Raw genomic sequence first — 20414 nt, 5'->3', positions numbered from 1 at the left:
CAGTGAAGATGTTTTGAACTTGAGATATGTGATAAGATGAGTTCATAACAACATAGTGAACCAGCAAAGACAGCTTTCAGCTCACTCTTATTTTAAAATGTGCTTATATTATTACACAAAATCTAAATTAGCCACTTTGGATAACCTTGGAGATCAACACTGTTATGCACAGCGTCAGAGTTTTTCTCCGCATCGCTTCGCTTGAAGCGGCCTGTTGCATAACCAGTGTGTCGTGAATTCATCTGAAAAAACTTTTTTTTAAAAAAACATCCATCCCTGACAGAATTTAAAAATGCGTTGATCTGCCGGCTCAAGCCTCTGCTTTCAAAGAGCTGAGTGGGTGTTTGTGAGGGAGGGCACCTCCAAAGTCTATTTCACAGTCACAAGTTGTTTGACTTATGTAATGTGTGTTGTATAATATCAGGGAGAGGAACGTGTACTGTAGATGTGTGTGTTCTAGGAGATGTGGAGGAGTTGTTTGGGTTGATTGCATCTCTTCCTGCTGGTATCTCGTCTTCTCCCTTCTGATAAAGTTTCATTGTGTCTGTGCGATCCATCCACATTCGTCCTGCCACTGACTGTCGCCATGAATCATTATTGGAAAGTGCTTGTGTTTAGTTTCTAATTTATTTAGTCTGAGTGAGAAAAAGAGGGATGACTGAAGATCAAAGCAGGAAGAGACAGAAAGGAGAGGAGTTGGCGATGGAGTAGTGACACATCAGAGAGACAGCAGCTGCAGCTCCTCTTTTACAGCCATCGCTGGGGGCTGAAGCTGGTGGATTTCTATATTGATTAAGCAATTGATTTTCCACAAGGAAGTTAATGGATTGTTCACCTGCAAATGAGGTTTTGACACCAAAGTGGTTTTTTTTATCCTTGGAAAGTGGGGGAGGGAGCTTTGTTTTTTGTTTCTGTAAATGTGTGTGTGTGTGTGTCTGATAGAATAGCTGACCTGATTTTACTTGAACAAAAGTGTCAAAGGGATTTTATTTCACTTATGAATATGTGTCACTTTGATGATGATGTTTACCACTTCAGCTAAATTGATGCAGACCAGAATTAAATCACAATTGTTCTACTTAATTTGGCATTTGTGCACAATGTTATGGTAATAAGGCCAGTATAAGGACTAACTTCCTCTGCCTTGGTATAATATTTAAAGAGATTCATCTGGAAATAATAATATATATATTTATCTCAACATTGATGGAGCTACGTTTGATAATCTAGCTAGCTATAGCTGATTAAATGTGAGTTTCAGTTGTTACCACAGCTGGCAAGTTGATTCCAGCCAGCTAGAGATTTTAACCCTTCTAGTGCCTTTCTCTTGTATGAAATCAAAGAGCGGTTGAATTTAGAAAATTAGGAATTTAAGAAGGAAAATTTGCACCGTGAGTCAGATGTATCTGTAATTAAGGGGGCATATGCGCACCGAAGTGCTGTTTAGTTAAGCTTGTGGGTGTTTGGCTTGACCATGAGAGTAAAGATGGTAAAAACTGGCCTGTTACCAACTCACCAAACAAACTGAATCGTGTGTTTTTAATTGACGCACCTTCTTATCCTCAAAAATATACATCATATATTTCTCTCTGCCACTTCACAATGTATTCCCCAGTTGCATAACACATCCTCGTCTCATCTCATATCAGTCAAGCTCATCCTGTCATTTCTTCTTCTCTTAGTCCCACCATCATCCTCCCTGTTCGTGTAATCTTCCAGGTGGCTGCGTCCAGTCAGCAGTGGGCGCACACTTTAAGATGAATTATTCAAGCAGGTCAGCAGCAGCTTGGTCCTTCGAGGCTGCACTCTCTTCATCACTGGAACTGGGTCATGCTACTCGGATGTAATACAACCTCATCCCAGTCAAGCAGAGATTACAATTTCAGCATGGTGCAGGTTACATCCACATCACACCAAAGAGAAGAAGAACTCACAACTAACTCCAGTCTGCACTAGAAATAGCTGCCGTGACAGAGGAGACAGTTTCATTCCTAATGTTTTTATAAGACTTAAATATTAGTGAGCCACTATACTGGGTGTTAGTAGCTCTTCTTGTGGTGTGTGAAGGGTAACTTTATATTACTCACTGATTAACTGTATTACTCTGAATCCATTATTATTGGGTGTCATGGCAACCGCTCAATTAACATCTTCTTAACAAGTTCTTAATTATTTAGTAGATGTGGCTGCAAAAATCCAAGATGACTACTAGAACACAACATGAGGGGTAAAGACATCAGTACAGAGATGAGTTATCAACGTCCTTCTCTTAATTTGGCTTGTGTAGTTGAGATTTTTATTCTTTAATGTTTTAAGTAAACCCAAGCTATGCTCATATTGCATGGTCCTATATTTACCAATAAAATGGGATCAGTTGTAATCAGAGACAATGAGCTGTTTGTTTTTTTTTTAAATACTATAATCAATTCCACCAAGTAGGCCCACTTCTTTACTTCTTTTAATAATAGGTTGTCTGGTGTATTGTAGGTTTTTTCTTTTTAAATTGTGGCTGTAATTACACCTAAAAAGACGTGATTACTACTGTTGTGAATTATTTCAGGTTAAATTAATATAGACCATCAGCTGGTTGTCTATCTGCCAAAAGAAATATGGGTGACTAATCAAAATTAACACTACAAAACCTTATAATGGAAATAATAATCTTTAATAATGGGCATTCTTACAAATGAAGTTGATAAAAAAAACTAAATCATAGAGGCTAAAATACACGAGCATCACTGTGTGCAGAGGGTGACCTCGTTGCTTGAATGGTGCGTAATGCAGAACCTGCAGCATTTCTGCTTTACTGTTTGGTCTTGCATCACTCTGCTTTTTGATTTCCTACCTTCTCCCTTAGTTTATCTTTTTCTCTCTGTTTTTTGCATGCGTCAAAATTTACCAATAGGTATCAAAAATATTCTTTACATGAATAAAAAAGCACCTTTTAAAACCCATTATGAATAGTTGTATTTAAATAGGTTTTAAGATTTAAAATATCTGAGTGTTTTTTTGAAATGTCGCATTCTTTACTACCTGCTCTCTGAAAGACCCTCTATCTGTTTCCAGCCACACCCAACCACACAGATCAGACTCCAGCTACATGCTAGCTCCTCTTTGCTCATCCTCTTTACTTCCCTCCTCAGTTTCCTTTCCTCATTTTTGTTCCAATGTGCTTAATAAGTGATGGAGGGTTTTATCAGAGGAAGACGCCTCTAACGGCACAGATGAAAGAAAGAGAAGAGCACCCTAAGGCTGTGATTTCCCACCCTGCCAAACTTCCCCCCACCTCCGCACTTCCATTTAGCACTTTGTACCCTAAAGGACCCTCCCTCGAAAGCCCCTCACACACACTTTCTTTTCTTTTCCTTTTTTCTAAACTCTGTTTCTCCTTCCTCCTCCTTAAGCTCCAGCAGCAGCAGGAAAGATCAAAGAGGTGGAGTGGGTCATCCAGTAAACATGCTTATAGTGTATCATCGACTTAAACCTGATTGAATTATCCACTCTCAGCCCAGTTTGCAGTGTCAGCCAATCACTGTCTTCAGTGATGTGCATGTGATTAACATGCAGCACTTTGTCATTTTTTGATGAGTAAGTCAAATAAACCAAAGACTGATGACCTTTTTCTTTCAGTTTCATTGTATTTCAAGTCCCGAATGATCACTTTTATCTTGTTACCCTCCTTCGATGTTACCAGTAGGAACATTACAGAGCTGAGGCCAAAGCAGGAATGTACACATATAGGTTTAGTGGAATAAACAGAAAGCTATCATGTATGCAGCTCCTGTGGTAATGATGGTCAGGTTATAACAAACAAACCCTTGGGTGTCCACTGTGGCAGCTTCATAACTTCTTCCAGCTTTATAACTTTACAGTTAAAATGCTTCATTAAAAAAAAACTGAGAAGAATGTTTTTGCTGAAATTCAGAGTTGAGACATTACTTTGTGCAATAAGTTTCTTTTCCTCCAAGCTAGAAGTAGGAGCGAAGTACCATCATGTCCAAAACTCAACAGTGATCTCAACAGTACTTCTTAAACTAACCTGTTAGAGCCCACATGTTTAATCCATACTCAGTAAAACTGGTGTGGATTTTTTTCCCTCTATTTAAGTCAAATAAGCTTTCATTGTGGACTTTCTTTATTTTTCTAACCGTAAACAATTAATTATACAGACATTTTATGCATAAACAAAGCAGGACAGTCAATTACTCCAGGTTTGACTGAGTGTGGCAGCTTTCACTAAACTGCTTGTGACATGGAAATAAATAAGTTACCACTTGGCTTCACGCTCACAGACAAATTCTGCATTTCCCCCCAAAAAAGAGGAAAGCTTTTATTAACAGTCAGATAGACAACAGTGATACAATGCAGCTGACAGTGTGCCCATCCCACGTTCATTAGATAAGCTCGGCTTTGGAACTGTTCCATATTCATGGTGGAGGGTTGCAGCTGAGAAATTGATCATTATTCTATCTGCAGGCCTTAAAGGTGTTTCTGATGGACAGGGTGGTGCTGAAGCCAGCAGGGAGGAGAATTGCAGAATCAACAGAAAAGAGTATGTCAGGGAGCAGCTTTCCATCCTGACTGGGTTTGGAAATAAGGGCCCTGCTTCAACGATACCTCTCCCCTCCTTGTGGAGAGGCTTTATGGGGGATGTGCAGCCCATAACATCTGTAATTAAGAGCTAAGATTGAACCTGATGTCAGAGCATGGGTGCTCAGGAGTAAACAGTTGCTTTCTCGCCTTTTCATGTAATTAGATGGTTTTATTTCCACATTATGAAGCAAAATCATTTATATTTTGTCTTCATCAAATACACACATGATAGTGTACCAGATTAAAAAAAGTACTGACAGAAAATTGACCTGAAGCAGCTACAGCAGCCCAATAATGTCAAAGCTTGCATTGAAGAAAAGCATATCAAGGATTCACAGTTTTACTAATTACTCCTTTCTTTCATGTAGTTCTTCATTCCCACCAGAACTCCTTGTCTTATCTCCCTGCTGGACTCCCTCCTCCTCTCCTACTTGCATCTTTCATCTTTACACCATTCCCATGTCTCCCCAGCTCAAGGCCCCACACAGTTGTTCGTCTTCTTCACTGAGCTTATCTCTGCTGTGCTTTTTTTTTTTTATCTGTGCGGTACCTTTTAGGAAAATAAGGGGTCATTTACGCAGAGAAAACCCCATCCAGCAGAGCCACAGAGCTAAAAATGGTTGCCTCTAAAACAGTAAAGACAAATATTATCATGGTACAACAATCCTGTTATTATTTTATATTTAAATGTCACATGTGGAGTAAATTTGGGTTTTTGGTGAGCTGTGGTGGTGAGACTCTTACAGAACAGCCAGAGCTGTTTAATGTGTGTGTGAACCCACAGACTTCTGGGTTAACATGTCTGCATGTGCAGTGTGTAGTTTTAATGCTATGAATAAATCATGAGCTAACACTAGAGAGTGGAGCCCTGAATGTATAAATGTACAGCGTGTGTGTTTGTGATCTGCGTTGGGAGTGCATCTGTACACGTCTGTCCACTCAGTGATTTCGCTGATTTGATGGGTTGTGACGTTTTGGACTCTGGTTGAACTGGTTGTACTGGCAATGGCTGCACTGTCCTTGGTTTGTTTTGACTTTCAGGCTTTCTTGAGACAAAAAGAAAACCAGAAGTGGCAAAAATAGCTGCAAAATTAGAGCAACATGGTGTGGAATAAAGAGAAATGATTTCTCCTTAATGTTTGAGCTTTTGCTGAGGATTAGGGTGAAAACACTGGACCAGATTCATCAGTAGACTTGTCTTTGAAATTTTACAGAAGGATTTTATTATTATTATTATTATTATTGTATGAAATTTTCATTGTCTGTTATTTCCACTGGTAGCAAAGCAGCACCTGGGTGTGATGTTTTCATCACTGTGAATTCAGGTTGAATTCCCCACATTTATTCCTTCGAACTTTCCTCGTGACAGTTTCTTCAGCATTTCTTAAATGGGGGTACACATACCTCTTGGGGTACTTGGAGACACACCAGGGGGTACATGACAAAATAAAAAAGAGGGATACCTACTCAATAGAACTGACTTCAGTATGTATTATGAAGTGAGTCCGTTCAGGTGGTCAGAACTACTACACAGACACAGAAATGTACTCGTATGTCCATTTAAAATAACTTCTACATCTTTAAAAGTTACTCTAATCATAATGTGAAATACTGTATTTTTCAGTTTGTAGGTGTAGTGATTTTTAAGTTGTAATAATAAATTAGATGTAATAATAAAATAAAAAATAAAATAAGTTTAAAAAAGTTTATACAGAGATAGAAAATTAAAATGTAATGTGAATAATCAAATATATAATAAATATTAAGTTATTAAACAGATTAAAAATGTATGAAATTGTTCAGTTTTATGAACAACTTTAAATAAAAATATAAAATTTATTCAATAAATTTATATTTCTTTTTGCAAAACTCTAAAATATATCTTGTATTTTAATATATAAATGTTTTTTATTTGAATAAAATTACATAAATCTGCACATTTTTCTCAAGAAATTTAAGGTTGTTCATAAAGTTTTATAAAAGGATAGTTAATGTAAACGACTTGATAATGTCCTTGTGTGTCTTTCCTCTAAGATCAGTTTTAAAATGGAGTTTTCATTATTTACAGGTTACCAGTTTTTACTGGTCCTGGTTTACTTGAGATCAGGTTGCGCTGAATGTGGTCCGTCCTTGGTTTAGGGGGTACTGTGCTGGTAAATTGTTCTACAGGCATCAGGTTTCCTCTGTGGTCGTGGTGTTGCTGCACATTGTAGTTCATGACAAGTCTGTGTTATCCAAACTCTTTTTTTTCATCTCTCAGCTAAGGATGATCCTGTTGTAACTTCCTCCTGTTGGCAAAGTAATTTGTACCAGTTCAGCCGTTTAATCGAAGGATCACATGATCTGCTGTTTTTTCTAGAAATTGTGACAAAACACATTCCTGACAGTGTACGGCTATGATCTTTTTTCTCACATCCGGACGGAGCTTCTTGGATTTTCCCAGTTGTGCTCTGTCCCATCTCTCGGCCATTCCAGTGGATATCAACTAAAAAAAGAAAATGTTGGCAAAGACAAGCTACCAGCTGCAGTAAATCATGCTCACGAGGGGGAAGTTAATCGGCTTTAGCAAGTTCAAATTCAATTTAGGAACAGAAAAATTAAAGATGTACTTTGAACTTCAGTTCAGCTCAATTAAAAGAACAGATAAGATGCGTCATAAATCTGACATGGCTGTAGCCATTGTGCCTGTGCTGAGTATATCTAATAAAAGAAAAAATCATTTATTATTGAATAACTGCTTGTTGTAAACTGCATTAAATCAATGGGAATTTTTTTCTTATTACTGTCAGACAGCGTAACCAGATAACATAATGTTGGGTTTTTACTGTGTGAGGTTTATTAACATTTATTATCACTGAATGATTGAACTATCGTGAGATCCCTACCGTCCTCTGATCTTACACATGAGCATTTGCTGTTTAAAGCAACACTACATTCAAGCCTTAAACCTTTGTGCTTCCGACTGGTTTTGAAGGCACGCTGACATGAGAAACCACCATGTCACCTTATAACATGGCTAATTAAGCAAAGAAACTCAGGTCGGTGTTATTGAAGGAAGCAAGGAAAAGAATGGAAGTGTGAAGAGCAAGAGATAAGATGAGTCAACATTGGACTGACTTTTACTGGCTGGAAAGAGCTCAGAGAAGAGACAGGATGCAAGATGGATGCTGATGTAGCCTTCGTTAGGGGGCACCAGTGTAAAAAAACTTCAGTAGTGTCAGAAAATCCTTTTTTCTTAATATCTTTACTTTTATTATTCCAATAATGCTGATTTTGAGTGATATTACCAAATAATTTTTCCTTCTTTGCTTATGTTAGTCTCTTAACTTTCAGCATAGTTAACATTTAAGCAGCTATTTCAGATTTCCCCATCTCTCCCATCCTACACAGAAATATCCCCCATCTCCCCGTGTTTTTCCGTTTTTCTCTCAACTTTTCAAAACATGGTTTTCCCAGACATTCTTTCCACGCTGTGACGCATGCAGTGTGTATGTTTCATGGTTCCGAACCCTGAGAGTTAAAAATACTCTGTGGTGAGGGTTGGCTGAGGACTCGTCCATACTAAAGCCACCTCCTCCGCTTTCGGTCACAGTCAGACATGATCTCTGTCCTGCTCACCCTTCCCATCTGCTCGCTGTTTTATCATCAGTGCAGAACGCACACTGACCCATATGTTTTTACCACACAGTATCATCTGCTGGCATCCAGAACACCCTGCGATGACTCGACTGTAAAGGGAGATTATGTCAAGATATAATCTCTGCTGTCAGAGAAGGAATACAGACGAGCTATTCATTCATTTTGTTCAGAAGTCAGTAATTGAGTAACTTTGGTTATTTTTATTCCCCTTCCTATTAGGGGAGATGGAAAGGTTTCTTCTTTCTTCAAAATTGGATTTATTTAAATGTGTGTGTGTGTGTGTGTGTGTACATATAAATATTTATATCAGGTCAAATGTTAATAGATCCTAATTTACACTTCAGCAAACAGCTGTTTGCAGACACTTAAGGATATTGCATGACATACTCTTCTCTCCTTGTCCGAATCTCTTCATGAATCATTGTACAATCAGCAGACACACGTTTTCTCATCAGCAGACTCTGAATCACGACCACCACTCTGGAGGCTTTTAAAATGCATCCCTGCATCTCTAACCTTTCCCGAGCAGAATACTTTCCCCACTCTAATTCAGATGGGAAGGGACACAGAGGACAGAGATGGGCTTTGACAGGCATATACAGACTCCCTTTGCTACGCATCGATCTGTTCTCTTGAGGAATACGCCACTTAAGAGCAGCCAGCTCTCTGGCTGTCCTGTTGAATAAACATGGTGATGCGCTCTGCGTGTCTCCCAGGATGTGCCAGCGTGGATGTGTTTGAGTGGCTTTCCAGCATCAACACACAGGCCTCGTGAAAAGGGTGAAGCGCTGTAGTGGAAAAATCCGTTTTCATCTGCAGTGAGTGGAGAGGATGTATACTGAGAGAGGCTCAGTTAACAGGCACACAAAGAGGAGGGTATGACAATACAGAAGCTTGTACTTTGTGCAGTTGTGTTAAAGATTTAAGCTAATTTAGTTATTTCATGCTCCATCTTTCTGTTTCTGCTCCCTTCCTGAGTGTTCTGACCAGCTCTGGGAAAGGTTGACAGGGTCAAAGTGCTGCCCAAAACACAGTACGGCATTTAGCCGTCCATTCTTCCCTCCTCTCTTTCTCCTGCTTCATTTCTCATTGACTGTTCATAGTGCCGTCCTCCTCTCCCCTCCCTCCCCTGCTTTGGAGGTGTGTCCATCAACATCTGGAGAAGCGGGGAGGCTCAGGAGCTCATTCACCCCTCCCATCTACTGTCTCTGTCTCTCTCTGCCTCGCTGTAGCGCTCTGTATCTGTGTTTTCCGTTGTGGAAGTCACATTCCGCTGCGAAGAGATGCTGGCAGCTGACTGGGGAATGAACTCCCAGAAACTGGATCCTACCTGGAATTATCATCAGACTTATCAAGGAGATCATGGCAGCATCTTGTCCTCCTTCCATTCATCATCTTTTCTTTATTGAAGTGAATATTTGCTAGCTTTTTTGTTTTTTGTCATTCCTGCGGCAACTTTCCAGCACCTGGTGCAGCGATCAGTCAAAGGTTACGTGGGGATCCTTCCTCTCCTCCTCCTCCACCTCCTCCTCCTTGTGAGCAGCACACTTCCTCCACCTGTGTTGCGGTGGAAGGGGGATTCAGCGGCTTTGGGATGACGGAGATCCTGGTATCGGATGTAAACTTGAACTCAGTGTGCGAGCGCTTGGAGCAGCACTGCTGCGTGGACCAGAACCATCACAACCTGTCCAGCCAGCCACAGACCCCTGTGCTCAAGAGGCACACCAACACCGGGGCCAAGCTATGGGGCCGCGTTCGCAGCAAACTACTCAGACAAAAGGTCTCTTGCTGACATATTGACACATACGTTGTCTTTTCTCCTTTTTTTTAAACCTTCTCTTCATTGCATTTGTCCTGCATTCATCACTGTGCCACTTCCATCTGTCCATTCTGCCTCTCATTTATTATCAGTGTCTGTGTGTGTGTTCTCTCCCCGGGTGTGTTTCTTTCAATGCAGAGTTGACTATTGTTCTCAGCTGATGGGTCTATTGACTGCGTAAAAGGAAGCAATGAAGTGGTGGCAAAACTACGATCTGCTTGTAGTAATAAAGTTAAATTATGCTCTTTTTTTTCTTCTATGAGCCAAATATAACTCTGATCTGTCAAATGGGATTTATACTTCAAATATTTGTTTCCATTTCAGCTTTTTAAAAGTATTTAATATTACAGTTACATATTAAGTATTATGGAGGATTAATATAATTTGTTTGTGATGGAAGAGGGTGTTCATATTTCGAGAAATAAATACTGAGAGGATTTATAATTTCCCTGGATACAGAACTATACAATAATCAAGTGGGGATTATAACAGCTTTATGCTCCTTTTCATCTCATCCAAGGCTACTTTACACCCACCATTTTTTTTTTCGTTTTTGTATTTAAAGCCCCTACTGATGACTAAATAGTGAATGTTGGTTTTTAGATGTTTTACTAGCAGAACAGCTCCCTCTGCTGTTTACTTTAGGTAATACCGGCCTCTGGCTCAGCTGGTACTTTGCCCTTTTTAAGCAGCGTTTTTTTGTTTGCTTTGTTTTTCTTTTCCCACCCTTTTTCTTTATTTTCTGCTAATTAACTGTAACTTTATTCCAAACACGATCTGAAATATGTCTTGTATTCTTGCATACCATGTGTATTTTTTACAGCTAACAATGCAAGTGTGTGATTTTGGATCCAATATTTGAAGCTCTCGGTAGAAGTGGGCAGTGTAGACAAGCAAATGTTACTGCTGACTCGGCTTTTAGACCAAGATTAGATAGAAATTTTAGTGATGTCACTGTAAATTATTATAGGGTTTTAGGGTTTATTAAGAAAGGGACATTTCTGTCTGTTACAAACCTCCGCCCCGTGTTGAAGGATCAGTTTTACAAACCTGGGTGCAGACACACCGGTTCTGTTGTGGCACATTTTAAAAGCTGATTCTAATTTGTGGCTGATTCAGTGAAAGAAATGAATAGGTTCTTCTTTATTTTTAGATGCTTTTGAAGCACACAAGCTGGTTCTAATACATGCATAGCTTTGCAGGTATAAAGCTATGACAACTTCACATCAAAAAACCTCAGATCTTGTTGACAGTTTCTCCATGTGTCTGCACGTTTATTCGTCCGGCCTTATCTTTGTCATGAGCTTTTTCCGTTTTAATTTGCGTGCATAATAAACTGCTTCAGAACAATGAAATCAAGTTGAGAAAACGTTTGACCTTTGCTTCTGTGCTTTGCATTATTCAAAATAAGCTCAAGGAAAGCTGACCACGGTTATCCTGTGTGGAATAAAACGGGGATTAGACCTTAAACCCAGACTTTACTGAATTGACCTGTAGGTTCAATATTGATTTATTCTGCTCCTTTCTGCACATGTTGTTGCATCTTAATGTGAAGAGCCTATGAAGTATTTTCTTACTGTTTATATTTTCCTTAAGGTTGCATCTGATCCCGCCACCTAACTCTTGTCTTTACAGAAATCTCTCTTCACCCAGCTCCTCTGTGAAGCTCCGTTCGTTCATACATTCATACAGGAGACTTTTAATGCCAGCTTGTTTGAGTAAATTTGTCTTGTCTGTTTGCCTTTTGATCTTATCAGGTCTTCTACAATTCCCCCTTTCTGCCCCCCTCCATCATGCTTTTTTTTCATGGTGGGGATTGTTGTTTCATGGTAAAATTGAGATAAACTTGTGACATGACGGAAAACTGCGGGATGTTTTGTGAATTTATGTTAAGAAAAGGAAAGAGCTGATGCACAGTTTGTGTCATATGTATCTTTATAAAATCATTATACACGATTTCCTTTAATTTCTTTGCTCATATCTTAATTTTTATGCTTTTTAAATTAATTTGGCTTCTTAAAATGTGTCTTTAAATTGCATTAAAATCTATAGTTCAGTGTTTAGTCTTTATGGGAAAGCATAGCTGTAATTATTGAAGTGGGCAGGAAAAGCAGACTCAGGGCATGTTACTCTGGCTGTTTTTGTGCGGCTTGCATCGTGTTATTTACATGGCGTTTGGAGGAATCTGCTTGTAAAGGATGGGTTTGGGTATGAAAGCACACCAGGGAAACGTCCTCTCTCTTTAAGCGCCTACAGCAGCATCTAATTAAGACACAGTGTGAATAGATGAGGAAAGTAATTGGACTAAAACCAGACATCATATATCTTCTGTGTTCCAGCATCAAACAAATGATGATTGAGCTGTAGCTGGATGGAAGCTGAGGTTTTTTTTGGTCATGTTTGGTGACCTGTTTTCTGGGTGTGTTCGATTCGATTGTCTTTGTGGACACCCAGCTTAGTGAGCAAACAATGGAGCTGCAGTCCTGGCTTTGCTTAGCCATGGATGAGAATCTCATCCTCACATCCGACCATTATCATTTGCCCTCCACCACCCTCATTCCACTTCTTTTAGCCCACATACAAAATCATCCTCCTCCATTTGAGTATGTTGATTAGTGCAGATGAGATATTAGGGTTTCATTCCATCCACCTGCCTAAATGCCAGCTAGTCCCCTTAATGGCCTTTTTATATAGGCCACATAAATCTCCGCCTGTCCCCACTAGCAGGCATGGCCCTTTATTGGCCCCTTATCCATCCCCCCATGTGGAGGCTTGTGATTAGTTAATGAGCTCCAGGAGAGGAACAGGAGGTCAGTAACACATTCTCAGGCTGATACCCGCATTAACCCCTTTCCTTCTGGCGATACATCTTCAGTACATGTATTCAGGGTGGATTCAGCCTCTGATGGGTGAACACAAGACATTGATCGTCTAATTAGGTGCTGAGGGGTTTGGTGATGGTTGTCTAATCACTTGCTTGATCAGGCTCTTCATAGAGAAACTGACTCTGGGTTGCCATGTTGTCAAAAAAAGATCAATTTACAGAACTTGTTTAACTTTTTTTTTATTAGCTCTAAATGACCAAGCCAGACAGAAATTAAAATTTTCAGCTCATCAAGCTGCTGTGAATAGTTAAACCTAGGAGGTACCACCTTGCTGATCATGCTTCAAAACTGGCACTTCTTTGCAGTGGAAGCAGCTGTCTTCACTCTTCTGAGAAGACATTAATAAAGATGATATAATGGCTTACAAGTTTTACATGCTGTTAGTGGAAAAGGTTACAAATGACCAGAAGAGTACAGCTGTGACCTCCACCACAAGCCTTACATTAAAACACATCTCTGTACCTTTATCCAAAAGAAACATGTGGGCTCATTACAGCAAAAGAAAATCTATTTTGGATTCCTTTCTCCTGATAGAAGCAGCGCGGTTTGTCAGATTAAATCACATAATTAATGTGGATTGCCTGAATGAGACCAAAACAAACATTGACCTGTGTGTGGGTTTTAGATGAAGGTTGAGGGACCAAAATTGGTGCTGATGGTATTCAGAAACATCCGTTTTAGATTTGATCACCTTTTCCTGAAATTAGTCCAAATTTATTGTGGAAACAGTGAGGAAAGAATACAAGAATATTATTTGTTTTAAGATAAAAAAAATATATATGACATCACTTTCTAATGAAGACTGACTTTTACTTTAAACTCAAAGTAAAATTCAGAATATTCTAGATATATTTCACCCTTTTTCTTCTCTTATTTCAGGACAAATCACAGCTCTGTGTGCTGCAGCGCTCTTACTCATCCAGGCTGCAGGCAGGGTCATGTTGCATAAGTGTAGTACTCGTCTCCATGCTGCTGTTTCCTGCCACTATACAAGAATCACAGGCAAAGATGCGAGGCTACTCTGCAAATCACAACTCTCATTTGTTGGAAAATCCCCACCTATTGGCTTAAACGTGCAAGCAAAGGGAAAAGGCAACATGGCAACTGAGTCAAAGACCTCCCATGGCCATGGTGACATTCACAGCTGCATGAAGAAACTCACAACTGAAGAACATGTAAACATAATGTTTATGTGTCATGTGAGTCTAAAAATAGTCATGCTGTGTATATGCTGTGAAGCAAATATAGTGTGATGTGCAAGTTGGAATTAAAAAAGAGCTCAATTGCTGCACAAACAGTTCCTGTAATCCCGCTAAACCCAAGGGGCCGTGCAGTTTGAGCTAGGTTCTAATTAAAGAACTAACAAAAAGCTTTCTAAAGCTAAATGAATATTTAATCAGCCAGAGAGCAGCGGAGGAAAACCGCGATGAAACACAAAGGACAAATTAAAGCAGCAGTTAATTCATTTTTGCATATCAAAAGATCAAGTTGTGCTTTCTGGAATGTTGTCACCCGCATACATTAAATCTCCAACACAACACGCTACTTCAAGATAATTAAGTGTGTAGGGATTTTATTATTAATAAGGCTTTGCTTTTCATTCCAGTAACTGACATTTGTTGTATTTTAACACTCCTTTATTAATTTTTGTCCTCTTAGTTCTACATTAATTACATATTTATACCCTCAGCTTTGTAACCCAATAATTACATGTAACAGAATAATACATGTGTAAAAGTAAGAAAACCTACATGTAGTATTTTTAGTCCTGATTATAAATGCATGGTCTTGGAAATAGCACTATGTAAGAGCACCTGCTCTTACATAGAACTACTTCACTGGTACAGCCTCACATGTCACTAGCATGTAAAGAGCTAGAAAGTCATGCTTGCTACATGCAAGGGTCATTGCAGGCAGCGTCACAGTAGTCTAACACATGAAAGGTCAGCGGTTATAAACCAGTCTGTGACATCTGTGTTGTACTTTTCCATCATAAGAAGACGTAGCCTGACTAACTGGGTTAAAGACAAATAAAACTGTTTCTTATAGGCATTTTTATCATGAAAAAATCTGTAAAATATTCAAAACGATTAGATAACTTAAACTATTTTTTTTATCCAAAAGACAGATTAAAAAAGTGTTAAAGAAAATGAAAGCATGAAGCAGCTGCACTGTTTGAGTAAAAGCAACTATGTGGCTGTGAAAAAGTGTGACTTATCAGCTTTGTTCTGTCCCTGTAGATCAGGCGAGTAGAGAACAGACTGTGTGTACATCTTGTCTCTTGGCTTTGACTCTGTTTGAAGATCTTTCAGCCTGTCTTCTGCATGACTGCAGAAAGTCCAGCCAGGAGTAAAAAAAGATACTGAAATCAGCCATGAATTGTCCATAAGGTCTACAAGTGAACTATATCACATGGCAGCCAAATGTTACTACAGCGCTTTTTTCAGATACTCGAACAGAGTCATGAAAGTAGGTGTGTGGTTAAGCATATAGAGGTCAGGTTTAGTGGGCCATATGCTCTTTTGGCAGGAAATAAACAGTAACCAGCTGAGTCCCACATCTGCTGCTCACATATAACAGAGCAACACACCAGCTGAATGAAAACTAACACAGGTACAGCACAAATTTGTATCCTGTATTAAAAAAAATGCAGGTTTCTTCCCCAACTGGAATGCGTACAATTGTCATAACCGCCAGCTAGTTTTATAGTATTTCTCTCCTTCACCTCAGGGTGCAGTCCACTCACTCGCCTCAATCATATGTCTATTATATGCTTCATGGTCCCAACAAAGAGAGCTTTGAGTCCAGAGTGATGTGATCCTAATCAGACTTATAGAAGCCTGAGGACTTCTGGAGAAAGGAAAAGACTTTTTTTTTTTACTTTTATCTCTTCTTAGACATGAGTATGAATGTGCACACATTCTCTTATGTGCTCAAAATCCCCCTCAAGCGTTCCTAAAGAAGGAAATTGGTTTTTGTATTTTTATGTCTGTCTGGACTGAGATAAAAAGGAATAAAGCTGCGCTGGTCTTCAGGTCATTAAGATGTCTGAATGTACCGTAAATAAGCCAGAAGTAAATCTTCCTGGTGGATCTTAATTGCCCTAAAAACACATATTTGCATAGTTTCATTCCTGCTATGTTCACCCTCTGACCTAGTTTTGATTAATACAATTTTCATTTATTTATTTCTCAAGTCTCTGATCTGTTACTTGTCATCTTCCCTTTGGTTTCCTGCCTGAGCTGTCACTTAAAATAAAACCTGAAATCCTCCTGCTGACCAGACACAACTCATTGCCACCAAAGCTGTTTCTTGTCATGGAACCCTTCTCCTGGTATTCAGCTTCTTATTCCAGATACGATATTTAGTATGAACTAAGTAAGTCAGTCATGCAGGCCCCCTGAGCCAAAGTAACTCATTTCCCATGAAAGTTTAAGTGGGGGAGGGATGGGTCAAGTTCCTATCCTAAGCATTTTTAATAAAAAAAAAACTAGCCCAGTAGAGGATTCAGGTCTGAGAAGGGTGACTGAGTGCACGACTGCCTGTAATGGATCTCCTTTGTTTTTACAACCCTATTTGAGTGCATTCATTTTTAATCAGGTTTCTTGAAAATTAGCAGAAAGTAATGAGGAGGAAATAAGTGGGAGGAATAGTTTAAATGTTTTTTCCTGTGAGTGTATCCACCAGTAAATCCTGGACCTCTGCCCAGTCCCTCTCATGGCAGTAGTTTTTTCAAAGACCCAGTTGTAGTGATTACCCTTCCCTCATCACAAAACTAAGATCCTGCTGGGAAACAGGCCTTAACAATAATAGTGATGCATAAAAACCAGTGCCAAACGGCTTTTTCACAAGGTAATTACATACACACTGAAACCTTTTAACGGTTGCAGCCTAACGCTGACAGAGAGAAGTGTGCCACCTTTATGCTAACCCGACAAACACTATTTTTCTTGTAGTCTAAGACATCACAGTTCAGAAAGCTAATGGCATAACTGCAGAGTGCAGACGCTGAAACAGGCTATAAAAAAGTCATAAGGAGACTCCAAACAACAACAGGCTGCCATCTCTGACGCCTCAGAGGGCTTCATGGGACATGGAGACTTGAATCTGTGCAGTAAAGCAGGCCAAATGTCTGAGCCTTTCCTGGAGACTTTGTTGGACCCCTGAGAGACTGCTGAGGGCAAATGATGGAAGTTCCACAGAAGTGGCATCATTCTTTCCTAAAGTAGATTTAGAGAGTGTTATTATGGAGCAGCTTTCTCTATTGACAGGCCACATTAACAGCTTGTAAATTATCTCACTTTCTCACAGCTGATTGGGGCTTTGCATTTGTTTTTATAGAAACCTGGGGTTATTATTCCATGAGTAAGGTATATGTCCTCCTATGCTGCTGCTGCAGAATTGTGGCTCAAATATCACCAGAGGTCATGCTGGAAATAGATGGTTTTGCTGGTATGTGAGGGCAGTGCACCAGTTCCTGTAGTGTAGTGGTTATCACATTCGCCTAACACGCGAAAGGTCCTCGGTTCGAGACCGGGCAGGAACATTATTTATCGCTTCCTTCTTTATCTGAGAACAGATAATTTCTGAATAATGCTGTAAATATATAAGTTACGGTATTTGTATGTTTTACACACACACAAACACAACCATCCGTCTGTCTTCATAAGGATTTGTTTCACTTCTCACTTCACCAGTTGTTCCCTTATCTGGTCTCGATGGTATTATAATCTCTCTTTCAGCAGTGTTACACATCACATTACAAGAAAAGACCCTCAAAAAGCTGTTTTACGTTTCTTAGAATTTTTTTTTTTTTTTAATCCCATGATGAAATCATGTAGAAATGTTTTGTTTTTTCTTTAATGGTGTCAGCTGCAGTTTGGTGATGTGATAAAGTAGTCTCCTGTTCTGGGAAAATGTCTTCATGGATTAAGTCATGTGTCCTTATTTGGACAAAGACTTTATAAAAAATTTAACCATTTTGTCTTTGTGTCTTTTCAGCTGGATCCTCAGACGGTGCAGTCCAAGAACTGGCACATGGACGTCATAGAGATGAACGGGGTGAGACACAAGCTTTTTTTACTCAGCCAACATAAAAATGTCATTTCCAGCACGAACAAAAAAGTGGTTTATGATGGCTCTAGTTTAATTCTGTTTATTTCAGCTGTGTTGTTTCTTCATCTCCAGATTAAAGTGGAATTCTCCATGAAGTTCACAAGTCGGGACCTCAGCTTGAAGAGAACGCCATCCAAAAAACAGAGTGGGGTGTTTGGAGTCAAAATTAACGTGGTTACAAAGTAAGCACTCTCCCGTTGGGGTGTAAAAATCTGCCGCCTGACTTCACACATTATTTTCATCTTGGCTTGCAAACACAAATGGATTTTATATGAAAAGGAAAAGATTTACTGCCACACCAGTGGTGATTAATCTGAGTAACTCCAGTCATCAGAAAACTAACTTCTGTTAACGTCCTCAGGCGCGAGCGCTCCAAGGTGCCTTACATTGTCCGTCAGTGCATTGAGGAAGTGGAAAAGAGGGGGATTGATGAAGTGGGAATCTACAGGATCTCAGGGGTGGCCACTGACATCCAGGCCCTCAAATTAGCATTCGACACAAGTAAGACTCTTTGTCTCTGTATGATCTTCTTCACTTCTGATCAAACTCCACCGGTCCACCTGTCATCATGTAACATTTAGTGTTTAAAGAACCCTTTATAAACCGCCCACCTTGCAAAATTTTAACAAAAATCTTAGCTGCAAAACATGAAATTAAAATGTTGATTTTATAAAGAAGTGTTTATCAAATCATGGATGTATTTCTGTATCCACAACTGTTGTGTATGAACAGAAGAAACTGCAGATTTTATGGTTAATAACGGATTTCAGCACTCTGTAGAAGGAGATTTGTGGGAGTAATTCAAGACAGACGAGGAACAGCAGCTGTTGAGTCTTCTTGTTCTGTGTTGAAAAACACGCTTAGCCCTGTTCACAGCTGCTTTTACTCCACTAAGATCCGACAGAGCAGAGTCCAGTATCGCCTTTGATTTTTGTTTGGGATCTTGAGAACGTCTGCATCTGTTTCCTGGACAGCGCAGCTGTGCTACCCAGAGACGTAAATATAATTCAGAAAGTTCTGCCTCTAATTGGTTTTTCTTTATGTCTGATCCGCAGATACCAAAGACATCCTGGTGATGCTGAGTGACATGGACATCAACGCCATCGCAGGAACACTCAAGCTGTACTTCAGGGAGCTGCCCGAGCCTCTGCTCACTGACCGCCTCTACCCCGCCTTCATGGAGGGCATAGGTGGGACTTTAAACTCTGTCACTCTGCAGGGGGAGCTCTTGTACGCCAGCTGGAGGAGATGAAGTGCGAAGTTTAAAGGCTGTCTTACTGTAATTAGAATTGACACATTTTTCCTGTTTTGTTGCAGCTCTGTCAGACCCGGCAGCCAAGGAGAACTGCATGATGCACCTCCTGCGCTCTCTGCCCGACCCCAACCTCATGACCTTCCTCACTCTGCTAGAGCACCTCAAACGGTACACACATATAATATTACACTAAACAAATGCTCAGATAGACGTTATGTTGGGTCATCTGAAGGAGCAGATTTTTTGGTATGATTGGGGAAGATGAACTCATTTGTGGATAAAATCTGTTTTTAGATAATCAGTGTGTTCATGTGCATTTCTTCATGAAATTCATTGTATTTTACTATTTTTTGTGCTAGTTTATTTTTTTATATAAGCAATGCTTTGGTCAACTTCAGTTCTTCTAAATGTGCCATATAAATAAAATTGACTTGTTTTTTATGTTTATAGTTTTATTTCACTTTGAATCGAGCAGATCAGTTTTCATAAAGGATGTGTAATTTGTTCCTTATCTGACCGGATTTGTGATGATTGCTCTTCACAAAACAAAGCAAACCCCCAGCGTATAACTCCTGGTTGTTGCACCTGCAGGGTGGCTGAGAAGGAGCCGATCAACAAGATGTCCCTCCACAATCTGGCCACCGTGTTCGGCCCCACTCTGCTCAGACCCTCCGAGTCAGAGAGCACCAAGGGACAGCACATCACCTCTGCCTCAGACATCTGGTCACATGACGTCATGGCACAGGTACAACATGCACACATTTGTAGATAGATCATAGGTTGAATCCTAAAGATCTAGTATTTTTATCTTAACATTTTGTTTACACACCAGCCAGAGTAAGAATCCCGCTGACGCTGTGTGCTCTAAATTTTAGGCTCTTGTGTTTCCTTCAAAGCTGAGCACATTATCGAGATTATTTTGACTCTCATGTCACCAAGTGACCCGAGTCGCTGCAGCTTATTCTCCCAGCTGTATTTATGCTACAGGCCATCCAATCATCTCTGCTGAGAGATGAGTTTCCTGTGTACAAACATCTTTTCTTGGCAGAATAAACAACATTCAAGTAAACATCATAAATGGGGCAGTGCAGGAGGTCTCATCTGTCCA

At 39.7% G+C, this 20414-nt stretch overlaps 1 protein-coding gene and 1 non-coding gene across 7 annotated transcripts in view; both read left to right on the top strand.

The window, feature by feature from the left end:
- Nucleotides 1-20414, top strand: part of abr (ABR activator of RhoGEF and GTPase) — a 121128-nt gene that overhangs the window by 98102 nt on the left and 2612 nt on the right. For 5 of the 6 annotated variants that reach the window (XM_042008134.1, XM_042008135.1, XM_042008139.1 and 2 more), the window contains 6 exons: nt 17938-17997; nt 18124-18233; nt 18413-18552; nt 19107-19241; nt 19369-19474; nt 19898-20051. In XM_042008134.1, the coding sequence (XP_041864068.1) occupies nt 17938-17997; nt 18124-18233; nt 18413-18552; nt 19107-19241; nt 19369-19474; nt 19898-20051 (705 nt within the window). Of the gene's footprint in view, nt 1-9470; nt 10013-17937; nt 17998-18123; nt 18234-18412; nt 18553-19106; nt 19242-19368; nt 19475-19897; nt 20052-20414 lie in introns of those variants that run through there. The other variant, XM_042008140.1, reaches the window with a different exon arrangement.
- On the top strand, nt 17410-17482 carry trnav-aac. The gene has a single exon. It is a non-coding gene; the product is annotated as a tRNA-Val (tRNA).

The sequence above is a fragment of the Melanotaenia boesemani genome, chromosome 15 (genome assembly GCF_017639745.1).
Source record: "Melanotaenia boesemani isolate fMelBoe1 chromosome 15, fMelBoe1.pri, whole genome shotgun sequence".
In the NCBI taxonomy this organism is placed as follows: Eukaryota; Metazoa; Chordata; class Actinopteri; order Atheriniformes; family Melanotaeniidae; genus Melanotaenia; species Melanotaenia boesemani.
Note: the sequence above shows the minus strand (reverse complement) of the source record. Positions and strands in the feature narration are given on the sequence as shown.